The sequence below is a fragment of the Bufo gargarizans genome, chromosome 4, assembly GCF_014858855.1.
Source record: "Bufo gargarizans isolate SCDJY-AF-19 chromosome 4, ASM1485885v1, whole genome shotgun sequence".
In the NCBI taxonomy this organism is placed as follows: domain Eukaryota; kingdom Metazoa; phylum Chordata; class Amphibia; order Anura; family Bufonidae; genus Bufo; species Bufo gargarizans.
Genome location: NC_058083.1, coordinates 520,395,770 through 520,418,662, shown reverse-complemented (window position 1 = coordinate 520,418,662; position 22,893 = coordinate 520,395,770). Strand labels below are relative to the sequence as shown.

Below are 22,893 nucleotides of genomic sequence, written 5' to 3'. Positions count from 1 at the left end.
TACACACAACACACACCCCTTGACTCCCACACACACACACACACACCTTGACTCCCACACACACACACACACCCCTTGACTCCCACACACACACACACCCCTTGACTCCCACACACACACACACCCCTTGACTCCACACACACACACACCCTTGACTCCCACACACACACACCTGACTCCCACACACACACACCTTGACTCCCACACACACACACCTTGAACTCCCACACACACACACACACCTTGACTCCCACACACACACCCCTTGACTCCTACACACACACACACCCCTTGACTCCTACACACACACACACCCCTTGACTCCCACACACACACACACACCTTGACTCCCACACACACACACACACCGTGACTCCCACACACACACACACCTTGACTCCCAACACACACACACACCTTGACTCCCACACACACACACACCCCTTGACTCCCACACACACACCTTGACTCCCACACACACACACTTGACTCCCACACACACACACCTTGACTTCCCACACACACACACCTTGACTCCCACACACACACCTTGACTCCCCCCACACACACCAACCTTGACTCCCCCCCCCCACACACACACACCTTGACTCCCCCCCCCACACACACACAACACCTTGACTCCCCCCCCCACACACACACACACACCTTGACTCCCCCCCCCACACACACACACACACCTTGACTCCCACACACACACACACCTTGACTCCCACACACACACACACCTTGACTCCCACACACACACACACCTTGACTCCCACACACACACACACCTTGACTCCCACACACACACACACCTTGACTCCCACACACACACACCCTGACTCCCCCACACACACACCCCCTTGACTCCCCCCCCCCCACACACACACCCCTTGACTCCCCCCCCCCACACACACACCCCTTGACTCCCCCCCCCCACACACACACCCCTTGACTCCCTCCCCCCCACACACACACCCCTTGACTCCCCCCCCCCCCACACACACCCCTTGACTCCCCCCCCCCCACACCACACACCCCTTGACTCCTCCCCCCCCACACACACACCCCTTGACTCCCCCCCCCCACACACACACCCCTTGACTCCCCCCCCACACACACACCCCTTGACTCCCCCCCCCCCCCACACACACACACCTTGACTCCCACACACACACCCCTTGACTCCTACACACACACCACACCCCCTTGACTCCTACACACACACACACCCTTGACTCCCACACACACACACACCTTGACTCCCACACACACACCACACCTTGGACTCCCACACACACACACACCTTGACTCCCACACACACACACACACCTTGACTCCCACACACACACACACACCCCTTGACTCCCACCCACACAACACACCCCTGACTCCCACACACACACCCCTGACTCCCACACACACACACCTTGACTCCCACACACACACACCTTGACTCCCACACACACACACCTTGACTCCCACACACACACACTTGACTCCCACACACACACACTTGACTCCCACACACACACCTTGACTCCCACACACACACCTTGACTCCCAACACACACACCCTTGACTCCCACACACACACCTGACTCCCACACACACACCTTGACTCCCACACACACACCTTGACTCCCACACACACACCTTGACTCCCACAACACCTTGACTCCCACACACACACCTTGACTCCCACACACACACCTTGACTCCCACACACACACCTTGACTCCCACACACACACCTTGACTCCCACACACACACCTTGACTCCCACACACACACCTGACTCCCACACACACACCTTGACTCCCACACACACACCTTGACTCCCACACACACACCTTGACTCCCCACACACACACCTTGACTCCCACACACACACCTTGACTCCCACACACACACCTTGACTCCCACACACACACCTTGACTCCCACACACACACCTTGACTCACCACACACACACCTTGACTCCCACACACACACCTTGACTCCCACACACACACCTTGACTCCCACACACACACACACACCTTGACTCCCACACACACACACACACACCTTGACTCCCCACACACACACACACACACCTTGACCCACACACACACACACCTTGACTCCCACACACACACACACCTTGACTCCCACACACACACACCTTGACTCCCCCCACACACACACACCCCTTGACTCCCCCCACACACACACACCCCTTGACTCCCCCCACACACACACACCCCTTGACTCCCACCCACACACACACACCTTGACTCCCACACACACACGCACGATGATTTACAATCCCCACTGTTTATTTATTTGTTTCATTCTTGAAATGTTACTAGATTTTCCCCTTTACCTTGTTTTTGCTACTCTTTATAATGCAAAATGTTTTATGATTCTTTTTTGCTTAGTCATTTACTTTCTGATGCTAAAACCCAAATAAATGACTTTTGAAACTAAATTAAAGATCATTTACCAAAATGCCCGTACTATTAAAATATAAATGTATTTATCCGTACAGTATTAGGGCTCATGCACATGACCGTATGTATTTTGTAGTCCGCAAAAAATACGGATGACGTCTATGTGCATTGCGGAACAGAACGGCTGACCCCTAATAGCACAGTACTATCCTTGTCCGAAAAATAAATGGACACTGAAAGAAAAAGTGTGCATGAGCCCTTAAAATGTATTGGCTTCGTTTCACCTGAAGTTGCGCGATAATTGATCGAAAATTTGTAATCCGACGTTTGGTAGCGGTTTCGGATAGATGTTTTTAAAAAGACACAGAAGTGATTACCGAATTAATTCACTGAAGTCTCGTGCGAACTTCAGGTGAAATGAAGCTCTATGGACACAGCAATAAAACTTTGAACTAATTGACTTTGGATCTCTGACCCGAAGCTCAATTTTACCCCCCCCCCCCGCCCCCCCCCCCAAAAAAAAAAAATAAAAAAAAGTTGAAAGTGCTTCCCCCCCCCCCCCCCCCCCCAAATTCTTATTTTAACTTTAGTATTAAAACACAAGAAAAACTACATAAGTTTGGTATTGCTGTGATCATACTGACCCGGAGAGTGAAGATAACGTGAGTTTTACCGCATTGTGAACGCCATAAAAACAAAACCCATAAAATTGTGGCAGAACTATGTTTTGTTTGTAATCGAAAGTAAATAAAAAAAAATGACCAAATTGTGGCTTTTGAAGGAGTGGAGGGGAAAAAAACAAAAACAGAAAATGGCTTTAAGGCTAAGGGGGCTAGCGTCAGCACAAAAGATGTGATCAGCGACCAGCAAGCGTTCACTTGTTTCATCTCCTCCTCGCACTGCGTATAAATCCACCGTGGAAATTGGCCTACATTGTGGACCTTATGTCGGCAGCGTGTTGGTTTGTGCTGCGGATTTCACCCTCTGCAATGATAAACCTGCAGTGGAAATTCAGCGCCGAGAGGCCGCACAATAAAGGATTACCCATCATAGCAACCCAAAGACAAATTCACCATTCAAGTTATTCCCTCCCCATCCATAGGATCAGCGGGGATAAGACCACTAGGACCCCTGCAGTATCAAGTACCCCGAAATAAAAGGAGCGGTTGGTGGAGCATGCCCCAAGCGGCTTCATCTATCCCTCTGTGTGACTGCTGAAGGCAGAGTACAGAACGAATGAAGGGGCACGCCCAAGCAGCTGATTGTGGGGGACCCAGTGGTCAGGCTCCCACCCATCTAATTGTCATCCCCTAACCCTGTGGAGAGGGGATAACTTTTTAAAACCGGAATACCCCTTTACCATGGTACCACGATCTCTAGCAATGGTGTGACACAGCCAGGGACTTGCTATAATCCAACCGATCAGATCGTAGGGACCAAAGACCCAATAATTCATAATTCGTGAGCCAAGCTCCGAGGGACTGAAAGCTGCTCCACCTCAGCCCGTAAAACAGTCACATCCAAAATGCAACTTCCTTTTTTAGAATTAGCCATTTCTCTTTACTTCTGCACGACCAGAGCCCGTCACCAGTTAAACCTAGCACCATGTCTTATAAGCCTAGCTCAGCTGAATGTAATGATATCTTTCACTTAGCGATCTGCAAAATACCGTCATTGTCCAAGATGAGACAGCCCCTTTAATACAAGGCACTTACTAATGTATTGTGATTATCCATATTATCTCCTTTGCTGGCTGGATTAATGTTTTACATCACATTATACACTGCTCTGACCCAGGCGTTACGACCACCCAGTAATCCAGCAGTGGTGGTCGAGCTTGCACACTACAGGAAAAAGCACTGGTCTCTCTTGTCGCTGGGAACGTGGCAGTTGCTGATAGGCCGGCGCCTTCTCCTACAGTGTGAAGGGAATAGATACAAGCAGTGTATAACCTGCAAAGGAGGCAATATGGACAATCACAATACATTAGTAAGTGCCTTGTATTAATTTTCGCTACATGATAAATGCTATTTGCTAAAGTGAGAGGACCCCTTTAAGTGAGCGGAGCAAGCTACGATTCTCTGCACTGGTGGGGATAGAGCAGTAAAGCAGCTCTGCCCGCTCAGATGTTCTCTGGATCGGTGGAGGATCAAAGCGATGGTGATGCCCAGTCTCTCGCTCCACAGCCTCCATTATAGTCCTATATACAGGTTGTGAAAAAAGGTTTCCATGTCAAACCCTGTGCTTTTCTTTTGTGATTGTCACCTGTTCGCCCCTGTGGGTGACCTCATGTGCCGGGTGACTAGAATCTCCTCTACACAACTGCACTGTGCAATGAATGAAAGCAGCGCACAAAGAGAGCGTTCAGTGAACATCGCTGGAAACTTCAGCAGCCAATTCACATTACCCCAAAAGACAAGAGAACGCAGAAGATCCATCATCTACCTGCACGGCTACCGAATCCACCACCCAGATAACAAACCGGCAGAAGATCAAGACCTAGAGCAGGAAGACCCCCGCATACCCATATAGTCTAGAGCAGGGCAGTGGAAGGAGCGTCCCACATGGATGGAGAAGGGATATTTTAGGACAGGTGGAGCACGAGGCTGCATGCAAACTGACCTGCATTCTGCCAACCAGGATTTCCAGCCTCTGTCCACATACGGTCAAAAAGTGAGGCAATACAATCATATCACACACGGCTCCATGCTGCCGGACCAGATTCAACTTTGCATATTTAGGGAAACCCAGGCTGCACTCAACCATGGTTACTACAGCCCCCGGTATTCTGTACACTCCAGAGCTGCACTCACTATTCTGCTGGTGGAGTCACTGTGTACATACATTACATTACTTATCCTGCACTGATCCTGAGTTACATCCTGTATTATACTCCAGAGCTGCACTCACTATTCTGCTGGTGGAGTCACTGTGTACATACATTACATTACTTATCCTGCACTGATCCTGAGTTACATCCTGTATTATACTCCAGAGCTGCACTCACTATTCTGCTGGTGCAGTCACTGTGTACATACATTACATTACTTATCCTGCACTGATCCTGAGTTACATCCTGTATTATACTCCAGAGCTGCACTCACTATTCTGCTGGTGGAGTCACTGTGTACATACATTACATTACTTATCCTGCACTGATCCTGAGTTACATCCTGTATTATACTCCAGAGCTGCACTCACTATTCTGCTGGTGCAGTCACTGTGTACATACATTACTTATCCTGTACTGATCCTGCGTTACATCCTGTATTATACTCCAGAGCTGCACTCACTATTCTGCTGGTGCAGTCACTGTGTACATACATTACTTATCCTGTACTGATCCTGCGTTACATCCTGTATTATACTCCAGAGCTGTATTCACAGTTCTGCACATCATAACTGTGAAGGTGGCAAGTTAGCTGTCTATAAGGCTACCTTCACATTTGCATCATGGCTTCACTTATTTACGGAAGCCACTGTGTTCTGCTAGATACCAAAAACCTCTGACTCATAATGGAGTTCACTGGGATTTCATGATTTTGACAGAAAAAGGCTTCATGAAAGGGAGTGGAACCTCCGGTAGAAACAAACAGCCTCACAGGGACTCGGGCCCTCTCCTCAGACATTTTTATAATTCAATAGGGTGCAGGCAGAGAACGGCATGGAGTCCACGTGCACAGTACGAGCGACCAAATAGGGCGATTTGACCCTCTGCATGAACAGTGCTGGGTTCACTTGGAAGTTCGGACTGAAGGAAACAAAATAAAGGGTCCATTCAGACGTCCACAAAATGGATCTGGATCTGTTCAGCAACGTTGCAGAACGGATCCGGACCCATTCATTTTCAGTGGGGGCCGGAAAAGATGCAGACAGCACAGTGTGCTGTCCGCATTCGCAGCCCTGAACTTCCAGGTCCGTGGCTCCGAAAAAAATAATAGAACATGTCCTATTCTTGTCCGCAGCTGCGGACAAGAATAGGCATTTTTATTGGGGTGCCGGCCTGGTGTTTTGTGGATCCGCAATTTGCGGACCTGCAAAACACTGCGGACGTGTGAATGGACCCCAAGACTGTGCACATTAGGACTGTACTCTTCAGATTCACCATAAATCAAGGTTTGGCAGACTTAAAGGGAACCGTCACCATGAAAATGCAATTTAAGATACAGGCAGCCTCTTAGCGAGCAGGAGGAGCTGAGCAGATTGATGAAAAGGTTCAGGAAAACGTGTCATTTATCCATTTAAAAAGGGCCCATTTTCACCCAGGCAGCCCCCCTGACTTGAACATGGGAGCAGTTCATGCTCCGATGCCCTCTTGAATCGTGCAGGGCATTTTCTGGAGCGGCAGTGACGAACAGGGCTCTCCTTAGGGTTGCCAGGCGGAGGCTTCCGCCCAGCAGTGAGCCCGGTAACATCACCGGCACTGATGGGCGTGCTTTAGCGCTGCTCTGGCCGATAAACGCCTAGGGAAGCGCTAAAGCCCGCCCATCAGAGCCGGTGACATCACGAAACACACTAATGGGTGGATGCCTCCGCCGGGCAGTGTGCTATGGTAAATAAAGGGGGGGGGAGCAGTGGACGGTCACTCCTCCCCCTGCTGTGGAGGAGATCGCTGCATGTAATAGCGGAGATCTCTTCCACTAGCGAGCACGCTATCTTCCCAACAGTCGCCTGCAGAATCATACGGACCGTGTCCAGCGGACCACACACTGCCATCTGAATAAGCCCTGAAAGGTTTTTTTCCAATCCTGTGAGATTAAGGGCTCAATGACAGGCAGATTTTCTACAGGTCGGCAGAGCAGCGACAGCATTGTTACTGTAGGTGTCCAATCAATTTTAATGTCTACATAACAGAGGAGATCAGGCGACAGCTTAGCGTTTCCACATCTGACAGTTGATTCAAGGGCATGTTCACACTGGGCAACGTTTGGCCATCAGTGGGAAAGGTGGTCGGTACCCTCTGTATCACCTGTCGCTTCTGTGCTGACATTTCCCTGGTCGCCCACCACTCTCCTGTTACCGGACTCCAGCGATGTTGACGTGGAGCCCAGGAAACAAAGACCAACTGGAGACCAAGGAAGCACTGGTGGTGGGGTGGGGGGGGGGGGGGGGGGGACTGGTTACACAAGAGTTTTGCTATACCAGCTGTTATATATAATGACTTAAAAGGGTTGTACACATTTGGGAGGGGGGGGTTGTCAAAACACCTCCCTCTTGGGCAAACCTGCGAAGGGAAGCATTACTTACCTGCTTCCTGTGGTCTCCGCTCATGTCCCCTTGATGTAAACTTTCAGTTTGATGCTGCTGCAGCCAATCATGGGCCCATAATGACGACCTGCTATGACGGTAGAGGAGCAAGTCACCGCTGCAGCTGCGCCAAACCGGAAGTTTACATCCAGGGACTTAAGAGGAGGAGCAGTGGTGGCTGGAGAGCGCAGGAACCAGGAGCCAATGTCGGAAAGCAGGTAAGTATGCTTCCTTTTGTAGGTCTGCTCCCATTCTTGCTGATCTTTTGCATGTTAATATCTGCAAATAAGTCTAGGAGAAACGGGGGCGCTACCATTACACCTAGAAGCTCTGCTCTCTCTGCACCCTCTGCACTTTGAAAGGGCCATGCATTATGACGCTTTCACTGCCTGGGCCTGTCAAAGTCTAGAGGCAGCGGCAGAGAGCAGAGCCTCTAGGTGTAACGGTAACGCCCCCGTTGCTCCTAGAGGCTCATTTGCATATAATAAAACATCATTTTTCTCAGCAGTGCGGGCAACATATGAACATGGGACCAACACAGACGCCTGCAGCTGCCAAGCGCACATGTAACAGGTCAGCCAGTGTCATAGGTATATACCTGCTGACAGATGCCCTTTATGCTCCATTCACACGGTCGCAACGTGTTTTGCGGATCCACAAAACACGGAAAGCGGCAGTCTGCGTTCCGCATTTTGCGGACCACACATTGCAGGCACTAATAGAATATGCCTGTTCTTGTCCGCAATTGCGGACAAGACCAGGACATGTTCTATTTTTCGCAGAACGGAAGTGCGGACTCACATCGTGCTGCCCCATAGGAACAAATGGGTCCGCAATTCCGTTCCGCAAAATGCGGAACGAAATTGCGGACGAGTGAATGGAGCCTTAAAGGGGTTTTCCAGGACTGAAGTACTCAATCCTCAAGATAGGTCATCAATAGCAGATGGGCGGCAGCCTGACGTCCAGCACCCTGCTGGTCAGCTGTTTGCAGGCGCTGGAGTCCGTGAACGGTCAGGGCTGATTACTCCTATGAATGCTGCAGTATAACCAGACCAGGCCTCTACACAGCGCTAGAGCGGTGCAATTCTGGAGCCCATTTCCAGCAACGAAGATCCTGCAAACAATTGTTCAGCTGGGTGCCGGAAGCCGAATCAATCTGATGACCCACCCTAAGGAAAGATCTTCAATATTTCAGTCCAGGAGAACCCCTTTAACTTAGGAGAAAAATTAAATAAATAAATCCATACATCAAATCTGTACAGACATACAAAACCGAATGATGGACATACGACAGCGATAGCTGCATTAACCCCTCTCCCCATGCAACAAACAGAAGAGCGATGGCCACACATAGCGCGTTCTCACAAGACGTAGGACACGACATTGAAGGCTTCTTACCAATACGGCGTGAGGAGAGTGCACCAAAGACTTCAGCTCGTTCAGATCGTTCTCTGCCTGAAAAGATCAAAGCAAAATCATCTTAAGACACTGGATGAAAAGAAAAAAAAAATCCTCACAGCAATCAAGAAAAGTCCTCATTATTTCAAACACGGGATCCGTACGAAGCTGCTCTGACACGAAACACTGTGCACCCCTGACCAGGACCTACTATGAAAGGAGTAACGGAGTGGCATCATTACCTTATCCCACTCCCCTTCCATGACATGGTTGCGGAATTTGGTAGCAGATGAGTGCTCTAACCGGCATCCTGATTCTTGCATGAGGAGATCAACCGTCTGGCTGCAAGAGAGACACAGTGTCAGAAGCCGCTCCACTTACCGGGACCCACGACATGGGCTGCAGCATGCACACGGACGGACGCAGCTCGCCTCGGCACAACGCAACTCTAGATGCCCAAGGTAGGGTTTTTGGTTTTTAAATTTCAACCCTGACTGGAGTGTCACCGAGCATACTGCAACCACTTTCTGGTCGCTGCACAGAGACACATTCATTGTGCAATACACCCCCCCCCCAATAAACTAGAGTTGCAGCAAAAAACAGCTTCTAGAAGCCAATAATGGTCCCAAATTGCTAGTTTACGGTGATCATCAAAAAATTGTTGATCTTGCTAGATCACAAAGCCGCAAAAATAGTCAGAGCGCTGATTATATAGCGAGTGTGTAATGCACCACCGCACGTCACCTTTAAAGTGGTCTGCCAATCTGGGACATGGCATATTGCTGGGATACCCCACCAATGTTACATGCCCCTGGGACCCGCTGCTATCTCCAAAACAAAGCAATGAAAAGGACACCATGCATTCCCATATTTATCCCATGGTAACATCGGCCATACATGTGTGCGGGGACACTATGGCGGGGGCTCCATACGCGGCAGGTGCAGCTGTACCACACAGCTGACACTCTCCTGCACTGGCTGGGGTTGGAGGTCTCTGCTGTTGAACCCAGTGCTGTGAAGTCTGAAAGTTCTGAAGGTTTATTGTCATATGTTGTAACGTACAAATTTTTATATAATTTTTTTTGCGGTATTTGCCTACTCGTTAGTATTGTATGGATAGGTTAAAAAAAAAAAAATATATATATATATATATAATATATATATATATATATATATATATATATATATATATATATATATATATATATATATATATATATATATATATAGAAAGCAATGGCGGCACCGGAATACAAAAAGGGTGCTATGTCCAGGGATGTAGCAGCTTACCCCATCAATAGGAAACGAAAAAAGGACAGCACTCCAAGTAAAAGTGATGATGATTTAATCACCCATGTGCAGGCAACGTTTCAGCTCATACAAGAGCCTTTGTCAAGCTTGACAAAGGCTCTTGTATGAGCTGAAACGTTGCCTGCACATGGGTGATTAAATCATCATCACTTTTACTTGGAGTGCTGTCCTTTTTTCGTTTCCATTATATATATATATATATATATATATATATATATATATATATATATATATATATAAAAAAAAGTCTAAATTTTTTTTGTCAGTGACAATTGTTTCTAATCTGTTTTTTTTTTTTTTTTTTTTTTTTTTCTTTCCTCTTTCTTTGTATTTCTGATTACAAATGTTTTATTCTAGTCCCTGAACAGAATTACGGGAGCGGCCATCTTGCCTGATCTGTTCTTTACAGAATTTAGAAAGCATTAAGAAAATGGCTTTACGGCCAGGAGGGGGACCTCATCGACTTCCAGGCATGCCCGGTGCATAGAGTAGCTTTGACAATCACTTATTGTGAATGGTGGATCCTGGCCTATCTAAACACAGAGGTGGTATAATTACAGGCAGGTCTAGAATGTCAGATAAGCAGGTAACTGCAGTAAAGTGCTCTGTACTGACCAAGAAGTGGCGCCAATTTAGTGGCCAATACCAATTGTATGGGTTTTAAAACTATAGGAGGTCACATGGACAATTCAAAATATCAAAAATGCTTAACGCAATTTAAACCAAAAGGTAATTTTGCTGATGACACATTCCCTTTAAACACACTGACTCCGCCCCTTTTAGGTCACCCGGAGATGGACCTCGGTCCACCGTGGTTAGAGGGAGTTCCAGTCCTTTGTTGTGTGAGCTCCTCAGAACCATCATCTCTGAGACCATAACTACTTAAGCAAACGGTAAGGTCCAGAATCTGCAAGGCCGTGCATTGGAGTCAGTCAGCAAGGTGTTGTGCACGTTTATGGCAGAGAGACTTTGCTGCTGCGAGAGGGAACATTTCTAACGCACCTTTCCTTCCACACCCAGACGGTTTGGTCAGCCGTGTCTTACATCTGTACCCCTCAATCCGTGAATTACAGAATCTATACCAAAAACCTCAAGGCCTAATAGATTCTGCACAGAGATTTCTGCTATCCATACATTGCTACTGGGAAGAATTGCACTGTGAACTGCTGGTGGAATTATGCCTCAATACTGTTAGGTGTACTACTACTCCTATTCTGCACTTTAGTGGAGACAGACTTGATTTGCATCAACTACCTAGTCACCGACTCAATCAGCATTTGCCGGCCATTGCACCTGCATTCATACTCCTGCCTTGCACCCTGCCAGAAGACGCAACACCAAAGGTAACCCCACTACTGCTAGGCAGGAGCCCACCAGGGTCTTCTATCACTACATAGCCCTAGGAGGGTACCGGTGTGAGGACGGCCACCGTGATCTGTGTGTACAACCATCCTTGCCAGGATAACTAGCACCACATACTCCACTTGATCCTCCAGGACTGTTGTGCCACCCGCAGCCTGCCTCCGCTATGGAAAGCTTCATACCTGCTATCCGCCGGTCCTGCACACTGGCTCCCAGTGTATCTTCTGGTCTGCAGCTTGTTTACTTCCCCTCTGTCATGGGCATGATCATCTGCTCCACTGCAGCCAATGACTGGATTCAGACTTGTCCACAAGAGATATCACTGCTGAAGCCACTTCTTGCCTGCAGTGGAGCAGATGATCACGACTGTGCCGGGGCCGAATTAAACAGGCTGCGGACTGGAAGAGGGACACATGAGCTGGGAGGACCAGAGCGGCGGTAAGCAGGTAAGGAGGATTGTTTCCACGATGGCAGAGGCAGACTGCGGGCATCTGGGAAAAGTTACTAATTCACACACACACACACACCCTTTAATACTGTCTTCCTGTTCTACCAGTGCTGAGAAGACTGTAGACATGCCCAGGGGGTGAACAACTTCTTCTGGTCTTTACTACTGTGCATGTGCAGCAGTGTCAGGTAATGTAACCTAAGGGCCTCAGAGAAGCATGAAGATAACTAGTTTAAGGGGCAGGAGAGAACTGATTATCTATCACCACTAGAACACCGTGATTATCACTGTATATAGTATAAGGACAGGAGAGAACACAGGAGAGAAGAGGACTGATTATCTATCACCACTAGAACACCCTGATTATCACTGTATATAGTATAAGGACAGGAGAGAACACAGGAGAGAAGAGGACTGATTATCTATCACCACTAGAACACCCTGATTATCACTGTATATAGTATAAGGACAGGAGAGACAGGAGAGAAGAGGACTGATTATCTATCACCACTAGAACACTCTCCTTATCATGGTGTTTGATAAATAAGGGCCTTAGATTGATAGAACATAAAATAAAAAACTAAAAAAAAAAAAACACATGATTAACATTCCTAAATTTAGATGAAAGTTAATAACTTAATTATACAATATTAACATTTTTAAGCTGTAGTCAGTAGCTTTGACTCAAACCGCCCTGGTTCAACCTCTTATATGCTGCGGTCAATAGCAATCGCTGAGTGGTTAGAGACTGGGAGAGGGCTCCCTCGGTGCCCCAATAGCGGCACTGCAGGATGTCGGGCTTTTCTGATGGCAGGCAGGGCCTAATGAAGATCCCCCCACCTTGCCATCTCAGTACTCCTGTTACAACCTGACCACCGTAAAAGCCCAATACACTGCAGTATAAAAAGTAGTGTATGGTACAAAATCTAATTAAGTTCTCTTGCGGGACCAATGAAAATATAGTTTAATAACAATATAAAAATAATTAATAAAATCGAAACACCCCCATCTTTATTCATCATTTTCCAACACCCTCACAGGTATATATAGTTATAAGGGGTGGTTCCATGCAAAATTATTCTCTATTTTCCAAACCAGCACCTGGATCTGAATTCTTTTGTAATTGCATGTAATTAAAAAAATTTTTTAGCTGCTGAGCCATTCAATAAAATCTATCTGTATTAGCGCCACCTGCTGTATGCTCTTTTTCTTATTTCTTTGTCCTGCTCACTGAGATGGCCGCACATGCTCTGGAGTGGTGATCGGGAGAGAGCTGCAGCAGAATGGACTTGCCCCTGAGGTCCAGGGCTGGTTCTGGCTTTGTTACAAAGAGATTGTCATGTCCTATATGAGGTCTGATTTATTTTAAAAAAAAGTTATATATTTTTTAAACAATAACCATGGGATACCCCCTTTAAGTTCATAAAAGTAAAAACACACACACACTAAAATATACAAGCAGAGCCCTTGTAGCACTCAGTGGATATTCTGCTGGAGTAGGGTTCCCACCCCTTTAACAATGAATACAAAGACTCCAGCTAATTCGTATTTGGTGCAACTTGTTTGTTTTGCGCACAAAAAGGTGGTTGCTGCAGCGAAGTGAAGCGCCATGGCGCCTCTATATTCCAGCGGTACTACCTGCATGTCTAACTCTTCACTGCGTCCACAACTACGTAACTTCTTCTCCCACCAGCGGCACTAGTCTGATGAAGGCACGGAGGTGCCGAAACGTCACTTCGCCGCAGCAACCACCTTTTTGTGCGCAAAATAAACAAGTCCACACTAAAATATGTAATTTTTTTTTTTACAGTAGTGAAACGTCAAAATTTTGGTATTGCAGTACCCACACAATAAAGGTAACAGGTCACTGTAAAAACAATGGCGGAATCGTGGGTTTTTCCGAGACTTTATAGGCCATCAGTATCTGGTTTGGTGGGGGCCCGGGACCCCTGCCGATCAGCTGTTTGTGAAGGCACCAGCTAGGGGTGGACGATATATTAGATATGGACGATATGAATCTGTGCAACAATACAGATTTTGTCCATATCGCATATATCGCCGGACTGCGCTATGACCACGGAGCGGTAGTGAATTGAAGAAGCTTCTCACCGCTCCGTGGCTCCGGCTCCCGACTCTGCACTGGAGTGCCCAGGGCCTGGCGAGCACACAGTGTCAGCCCGCTGGCTGACGCCGTGTGTGACGTCAGGTCCTGCAATGCATGCTGGGAAGAAGACGCGACACCCGCGGACTGCTGACTCGCCGAGCACCCTGCAGGAAAGGTAAGTATATCAATTCTTCTGGTGGGGGGAATCTATTTGCAAAGGATGGCCATGGGGCTTGGGGCTCATGGCACTGGCTCTGGGGGACAAGGACATGTCTGATGGCAGATGATGGCCAATGCCATGGGGCTTGGGGCTGATGGCACTGGCTCTGGGGGACATGTCTGATGGCAGATGATCGCCAATGCCATGGGGCTTGGGGCTGATGGCACTGGCTCTGGGGGACATGTCTGATGGCAGATGATCGCCAATGCCATGGGGCTTGGGGCTGATGGCACTGGCTCTGGGGGACATGTCTGATGGCAGATGATGGCCAATGCCATGGGGCTGATGGCACTGGCTCTGGGGGACATGTCTGATGGCAGATGCCATGGGGCTGATGGCACTGGCTCTGGGGGACATGTCTGATGGCAGATGATGGCAAATGCCATGGGCTGATGGCACTGGCTCTGGGGGACATGTCTGATGGCAGATGATGGCAAATGCCATGGGGCTGATGGCACTGGCTCTGGGGGACTATGTCTGATGGCAGATGATGGCCAATGCCATGGGGCTGATGGCACTGGCTCTGGGGGACATGTCTGATGGCAGATGATGGCAAATGCCATGGGGCTGATGGCACTGGCTCTGGGGACATGTCTGATGGCAGATGATGGCAAATGCCATGGGGCTGATGGCACTGGCTCTGGGGGACATGTCTGATGGCAGATGATGGCAAATGCCATGGGGCTGATGGCACTGGCTCTGGGGGACATGTCTGATGGCAGATGATGGCAAATGCCATGGGGCTGATGGCACTGGCTCTGGGGGACATGTCTGATGGCAGATGATGGCAAATGCCATGGGGCTTGGGGCTGATGGCACTGGCTCTGGGGGACATGTCTGATGGCAGATGATGGCAAATGCCATGGGGCTTGGGGCTGATGGCACTGGCTCTGGGGGATATGTCTGATGATATCGCCCACCCCTAGCACCAGCATTCCTGTGAGCGCTGCGGCCTTCTCCGGCTCTTCCTAGGCCAGCGCCGTCACGTTCATCGGTCACATGACCTAGACGCAGCTCAACCACATTTATGCTAATTAGGCAGAGCTGCAATACAGAGCACTGCCACTATACAACGTGCGGCGCTGTGCTTGGTGAGCAGACACAAGGTCGAAGGGTTACTGGACAAGTGCAGTAGCCTTCTCAAACAGCTGCTGATCAGTGGAGGGTCCCAGGTGTCGTACCCCCCACCAACCAGATACTGATGACTAGTGTTGAGCGAACTTGTGTTAAGTTCGGGTTCAGTTATCGAAGATTCTAAATAACGAGATTCTTCGATAACCCGAACTTTAGACGCCGAACTTAGAAACACAAGTTCGCTCAACACTACTGATGACCTATCCAGAGGATATCCACATCTTGCTTGCCAGGGGCCACATCAGCCCTGTCAACCCGGATGCTGACATGCAGGACTGCAGCATGTCATTGGCAGCTAAGGGCCAAAGGAGCCGAACCCTGCAGTGAGGAGCAGGTCAAGTACGGTTCCTTCCACAGGTCCAGACCGATCCCTCCCCCTTTTCAAACTTGGAAAACCCCTTTAAAGAACGCGACTCGTTCCGCAGAGAACTACCCGAGGGATAGCCGGACACCGACTAATGGGATCCGATGCATTTCCGTCCAAAAGCAGGCATTTGTGATGGATCCACAGTGGGGATCTGGCTATGCTGGACACAGCGACTATGGCGGTCTGCTGGAAGAGACTACCAATAAACCGCAACCAGGATCTTTTGTATAGTATGGATCCCAAATGCGGGGGCTTAATGGTGATCTGCGCAATGGTGGTACAGTACACCAGACCACAACCTGATCACACAGGGGCCCAATATGGTTCTTCATGTTTTGGGGGGGAGGGAGGGGGTCAGTGACTTCTTGTTTGCCCATTATTACCCAGGCATCTCATGGTTAATCCGCCAGTGCCTGCCAGTTGTTTACTGCCATGTGTAGGTGACAAAGGTCAGCACCTACCCCCCACCGGGGGTGAACAGGCAGAGGGGCTATGTAATACCCCCAGATTACACTCCCTCAGAGACCCCCGGGGTTGTGAGGATTCCTCCAGTATCTCCCCCTCCCCCCACGTCCAGAGCGCTGCCCTCCCTCCCTTGTGTCAGCAGAGTAATAGTGAGCCCTCCTCTTCCTCAGCGCACTACTGGATGTAAACATCACCCTCCGTCATCAGCCTTGTAGAGCAGGCGGACATTAACCCCTCGTCTGCCGCCCGACAGGAGAAGACAGAGGCAAGATGGAAGACACAAAGAAGACGGGAGCAGCTGCAAGCACCGCAGTGCAAATCAGGCTCAACTGTGCCAACAGCCGCAGCTCAGCAGCAACCCCGGCCTTCCAGGGGGAGTCACACCCGGTCTGACAAGTTGGGGGCCACGAGAACGGGGGCCCTCCCGAGCTGATTTGTAGGTGCACAGCTCTTCCTATTCAGGTCTACACGTCTGGTCACCATGAAAACCCAGCATCATAAATATAAGGGGGGGGGGGGGGTCTCTTTAAATTGCCATTCTGATAATCCAGAAAGTCTGATAATCCGGCACAAACAATACAATACATGGAGGGTTTACACATGACAGTCAGGCGCCCGTCACCTGGTATAGACAGGGACTACTTGTGGAAGCGGCGATGCCCCTGGGTAGCAGAAGGGTGATGCCCCCGACACGGGCACTGGCTAATCATTAGAGGAGCACATATGACACCCGAGAGCGAGGCCTGCGGCTGAGAGATAAGCCGCTCTATAAACAGACAGTGACTTCAGGCCGGGCACACACATGGCCGCTGCCAGCTGATCGGGGGGCACCACCTGCTTGTCATACAACGGGCAGGCTGTCAGCTGCTCCCCCGCCTCACGTGTCACTCACTGTATGGCCAGCCATGGGAGGCAGTCAGCATGCTGGTGCAGGAGACCATTGATCTGTAGGATAAGGATTCCAGCTAGTCTGGCACACAGTCAGAAAGGTGCAGGGGGGGGCGAGCACACAGTCAGAAAGGTGCAGGGGGGGGGGCGAGCACACAGTCAGAAAGGTGCAGGGGGGGGGGGCGAGCACACAGTCAGAAAGGTGCAGGGGGGGGGGGCGAGCACACAGTCAGAAAGGTGCAGGGGGGGGGGGCGAGCACACAGTCAGAAAGGTGCAGGGGGGGGGCGAGCACACAGTCAGAAAGGTGCAGGGGGGGGCGAGCACACAGTCAGAAAGGTGCAGGGGGGGGGGCGAGCACACAGTCAGAAAGGTGCAGGGGGGGGGCGAGCACACAGTCAGAAAGATGCAGGGGGGGGGCGAGCACACAGTCAGAAAGATGCAGGGGGGGGGCGGGCGGGCACACAGTCAGAAATATGCAGGGGGGGCGGGCACACAGTCAGAAAGATGCAGGGGGGGGGCGAGCACACAGTCAGAAAGATGCAGGGGGGGGGCGAGCACACAGTCAGAAAGATGCAGGGGGGGGGCGAGCACACAGTCAGAAAGGTGCAGGGGGGGCGGGCACACAGTCAGAAAGGTGCAGGGGGGGGCGGGCACACAGTCAGAAAGGTGCAGGGGGGGGGCGGGCACACAGTCAGAAAGGTGCAGGGGGGGGCGGGCACACAGTCAGAAAGATGCAGGGGGGGGGCGGGCACACAGTCAGAAAGATGCAGGGGGGGGCGGGCACACAGTCAGAAAGATGCAGGGGGGGGGGCGGGCACACAGTCAGAAAGATGCAGGGGGGGGGCGGGCACACAGTCAGAAAGATGCAGGGGGGGGCGGGCACACAGTCAGAAAGATGCAGGGGGGAGCGGGCACACAGTCAGAAAGATGCAGGGGGGAGCGGGCACACAGTCAGAAAGATGCAGGGGGGGCGGGCACACAGTCAGAAAGATGCAGGGGGGGGCGGGCACACAGTCAGAAAGATGCAGGGGGGGCGGGCACACAGTCAGAAAGATGCAGGGGGGGGCGGGCACACAGTCAGAAAGATGCAGGGGGGGGCGGGCACACAGTCAGAAAGATGCAGGGGGGGGCGGGCACACAGTCAGAAAGATGCAGGGGGGGGGCGGGAACACAGTCAGAAAGATGCAGGGGGGGGGCGGGTGCACACAGTCAGAAAGATGCAGGGGGGGCGGGCACACAGTCAGAAGATGCAGGGGGGGGCGGGCACACAGTCAGAAAGATGCAGGGGGGGCGGGCAACAGTCAGAAAGATGCAGGGGGGGGCGGGCACACAGTCAGAAAGATGCAGGGGGGGGGCGGGCACACAGTCAGAAAGATGCAGGGGGGGGCGGGCACACAGTCAGAAAGATGCAGGGGGGGGCGGGCACACAGTCAGAAAGAGCAGGGGGGGAGGCGGCACACAGTCAGAAAGATGCAGGTGGGGGGGGGCGGGCACACAGTCAGAAAGATGCAGGGGGGGGGGGTTGATCCTGGCGAAACAGTCAGAAAGATGCAGGGGGGGGGGGCGGGCACACACAGTCAGGAAAGATGCAGGGGGGGGACGGGCACACAGTCAGAAAGATGCAGGGGGGCGGGCACACAGTCAGAAAGATGCAGGGGGGCGGGCACACAGTCAGAAAGATGCAGGGGGGGCGGGCACACAGTCAGAAAGATGCAGGGGGGGCGGGCACACAGTCAGAAAGATGCAGGGGGGCGGGCACACAGTCAGAAAGATGCAGGGGGGCGGGCACACAGTCAGAAAGATGCAGGGGGGCGGGCACACAGTCAGAAAGATGCAGGGGGGCGGGCACACAGTCAGAAAGATGCAGGGGGGCGGGGCACACAGTCAGAAAGATGCAGGGGGGCGGGCACACAGTCAGAAAGATGCAGGGGGGCGGGCACACAGTCAGAAAGATGCAGGGGGGCGGGCACACAGTCAGAAAGATGCAGGGGGGCGGGCACACAGTCAGAAAGATGCAGGGGGGCGGGCACACAGTCAGAAAGATGCAGGGGGGCGGGCACACAGTCAGAAAGATGCAGGGGGGCGGGCACACAGTCAGAAAGATGCAGGGGGGGCGGGCACACAGTCAGAAAGATGCAGGGGGGCGGGCACACAGTCAGAAAGATGCAGGGGGGCGGGCACACAGTCAGAAAGATGCAGGGGGGCGGGCACACAGTCAGAAAGATGCAGGGGGGCGGGCACACAGTCAGAAAGATGCAGGGGGGCGGGCACACAGTCAGAAAGATGCAGGGGGGCGGGCACACAGTCAGAAAGATGCAGGGGGGCGGGCACACAGTCAGAAAGATGCAGGGGGGCGGGCACACAGTCAGAAAGATGCAGGGGGGGCGGGCACACAGTCAGAAAGATGCAGGGGGGCGGGCACACAGTCAGAAAGATGCAGGGGGGCGGGCACACAGTCAGAAAGATGCAGGGGGGCGGGCACACAGTCAGAAGATGCAGGGGGGCGGGCACACAGTCAGAAAGATGCGATGCAGGGGGGCGGGCACACAGTCAGAAAGATGCAGGGGGGCGGGCACACAGTCAGAAAGATGCAGGGGGGCGGGCACACAGTCAGAAAGATGCAGGGGGGCGGGCACACAGTCAGAAAGATGCAGGGGGGCGGGCACACAGTCAGAAAGATGCAGGGGGGCGGGCACACAGTCAGAAAGATGCAGGGGGGCGGGCACACAGTCAGAAAGATGCAGGGGGGCGGGCAACAGCAGAAAGATGCAGGGGGGCGGGACAACAGTCAGAAAGATGCAGGGGGGGCGGGCACACAGTCAGAAAGATGCAGGGGGGCGGGCACACAGTCAGAAAGATGCAGGGGGGCGGGCACACAGTCAGAAAAGATGCAGGGGGGCGGGCACACAGTCAGAAAGATGCAGGGGGGCGGGCACACAGTCAGAAAGATGCAGGGGGGCGGGCACACGTCAGAAAGATGCAGGGGGGGCGGGCACACAGTCAGAAAGATGCAGGGGGGCGGGCACACAGTCAGAAAGATGCAGGGGGGCGGGCACACAGTCAGAAAGATGCAGGGGGGGCGGGCACACAGTCAGAAAGATGCAGGGGGGCGGGCACACAGTCAGAAAGATGCAGGGGGGCGGGCACACAGTCAGAAAGATGCAGGGGGGCGGGCACACAGTCAGAAAGATGCAGGGGGGCGGGCACACAGTCAGAAAGATGCAGGGGGGCGGGCACACAGTCAGAAAGATGCAGGGGGCGGGCACACAGTCAGAAAGATGCAGGGGGCGGGCACACAGTCAGAAAGATGCAGGGGGCGGGCACACAGTCAGAAAGATGCAGGGGGCGGGCACACAGTCAGAAAGATGCAGGGGGCGGGCACACAGTCAGAAAGATGCAGGGGGGCGGGCACACAGTCAGAAAGATGCAGGGGGGCGGGCACACAGTCAGAAAGATGCAGGGGGGCGGGCACACAGTCAGAAAGATGCAGGGGGGCGGGCACACAGTCAGAAAGATGCAGAGACACACTGACAGCCATGAACAGACTCTTCTCTTCTGATCCTGTCCATAGGGGGCAGTGCAGACAGTAAACAATGTATTTACAGAGTATGACGTCACACATTACATCAGGATGCCCACACTAGTGACGTCACCCATCTACCACTAATAACTCCTTTACCATCAGACTGTCAGCACCCTGCTGCAGCAACTACGACCCCCGGCATGCTGGGTGTTGTAGTCTCGGCGCTGCCCCCTCCTCTGGGGCCAGGAGAGCCCCTCTCGCCTCCTGTTTACATCCCGACATGTCGTCACCGCCTGACGTCACACACACACGACAGTCTAGGAGCGGCTGCATCGCTATAGGCGGACCCCTACACATCAACAGGACGACAATATGGCGACGCAAGAGGCCGATATGTCGCGACATAGGCCCTCCCCCGCAGACACTCACTTGAGGCCCAGGCCGTGCAGGTGCTGACCGATCAGGCGGATGACGTCCTCGTCGGCCTGGCTCAGCCGCTTCTTCTTCTTCAGGCCCGGCTGCTCGGCGGTGCTGGAGGCGGCACAGGAGGACGAGGCCCCGTTGCTGGTGCTGAGGAGACCGTTAGAGTGAGCCTGCTCCCCGCCGGTACCGGAGGACGAGGCCTCCCCGTTCTGTGAGGGGGAGGAGGGGGCGCCGCTGTCCGGCTCCTGTCCGCCCGAGCCCCCCGCCCCAGCCGCTGCCCCGTTGGCTTGCATGTTCCCCCCGCTTGCTCCTCTACCGCCGGGAATGACCGATTGAGCTGCCGCCGCCGCCTCCTCCGAGGCTCGGAGCTTCTTCCGCGGGGGAGGGGTCGCTCGGCCGGTGTCCGAGTCCGAGGAGGAAGCGGAGGCCAGAGTTTCCTCACCGAGAGCGGCCGTGGTTGGTGGCTGAGGAGAGAGGACACCGCGTCGTCCCCCTCCCGGGGTGTGGAGGTGAGGACGGGGAGGGAAGCGGGGAACGGGAGGAGGAGGGAGGGGGGAAGATCCGCGGCCGCTGCTCGGCGGCTCCGGGGCTGTCACAGGCGGCTTCCCCCTCAGCTGCGGCACTAATGGAGTCCAAGCCGTGACGTCACCGGAAATGCCTATAGAGGCTGAGCGCTCACTTCCGGCTCTGCAGGAGGAGGGGACCCGGGGAACGACAATAACAAAAACAACGCGGCGTCACCACCGGGGCTCAGTCCGGACGGGGGCGTCCACTGACGGCTGCCGGGGCTGAGGGAGTGCGAGCGGCTGCGACGAAACCGGGGCGGCCCGGACCGGACCGGAATCAGCTGTCTGCGCGGGTCATGCCGGGACTTGTAGTTCTGCGGCGGCCTCCCCGGGGAAGTAGTGAGAGCCACAAAGCTTTTCTTTTGACAGTTGTTCTTGGTGGGACTACGACTCCCAGCATCTGTGTGGCAGTAGTGGCTGCTGCTCCTTAAAGGGGTTGTCCATCTTCATGGGAGTACTTTCTTTTTTTTTTTTTTTTTTTTTATCCTAGTTTGAAGTTTTACAAGCTTTATTTACAACCTTACAACCCCTTCCAAATGCAGCTTCTTTTTTTTTCTTTCTCCCCCTTTTTGAGAGCCGTAACTGCTGACGTAGCGACACACAGGCTCGGTTTTCTTAACTCTTTCTTGAGGAAATTAGTGTTTTGTTTTGTTTTTGTTTTTTTCAGTTTTTTTGGGCCTCTCATTTTGCGGCTAGGTCTACACGACGACATTCAGTAAAAAATCCAGTCGTAAAAAATCAATTCGAGATGGACTTTCGCGTCGCAGCATGTCGCAGTGCGACACCATAGACTATCATAGTGTCGTCGTGTAGACCTTACTGTTCAGCCGCTCAGTATGATAACGGTGATCCCAAATATGTAGAGTTTGGTGGTGATTTTGGGTCATGAAACCTGGTGTAGCAGCGCCGCCAACGAACTGTATGGGGGGGGGGGTCCAAGCAGGAATCACAAGTTGCTGCTGCCAAGACCGCTAATTTGCAATTTTACAATCCTGGGGT

The 22,893-nt window shown here is 52.2% G+C and overlaps 1 protein-coding gene across 1 annotated transcript in view; it reads right to left on the bottom strand.

Moving 5' to 3' along the window:
* WDR26 (WD repeat domain 26) overlaps window positions 1–22,054 on the bottom strand; it is a 49,877-nt gene extending 27,823 nt beyond the window's left edge. The window contains exons 1-3 of the mRNA XM_044291847.1: window positions 21,335–22,054; window positions 9,325–9,424; window positions 9,083–9,139 (exon numbers count right to left, since the gene is read on the bottom strand). Coding sequence (XP_044147782.1) covers window positions 9,083–9,139; window positions 9,325–9,424; window positions 21,335–21,621 — 444 coding nt within the window. The 5' untranslated portion in view covers window positions 21,622–22,054. The remainder of the gene's footprint in view (window positions 1–9,082; window positions 9,140–9,324; window positions 9,425–21,334) is intronic.
* Between the last annotated feature and the right edge of the window lie 839 nt (window positions 22,055–22,893).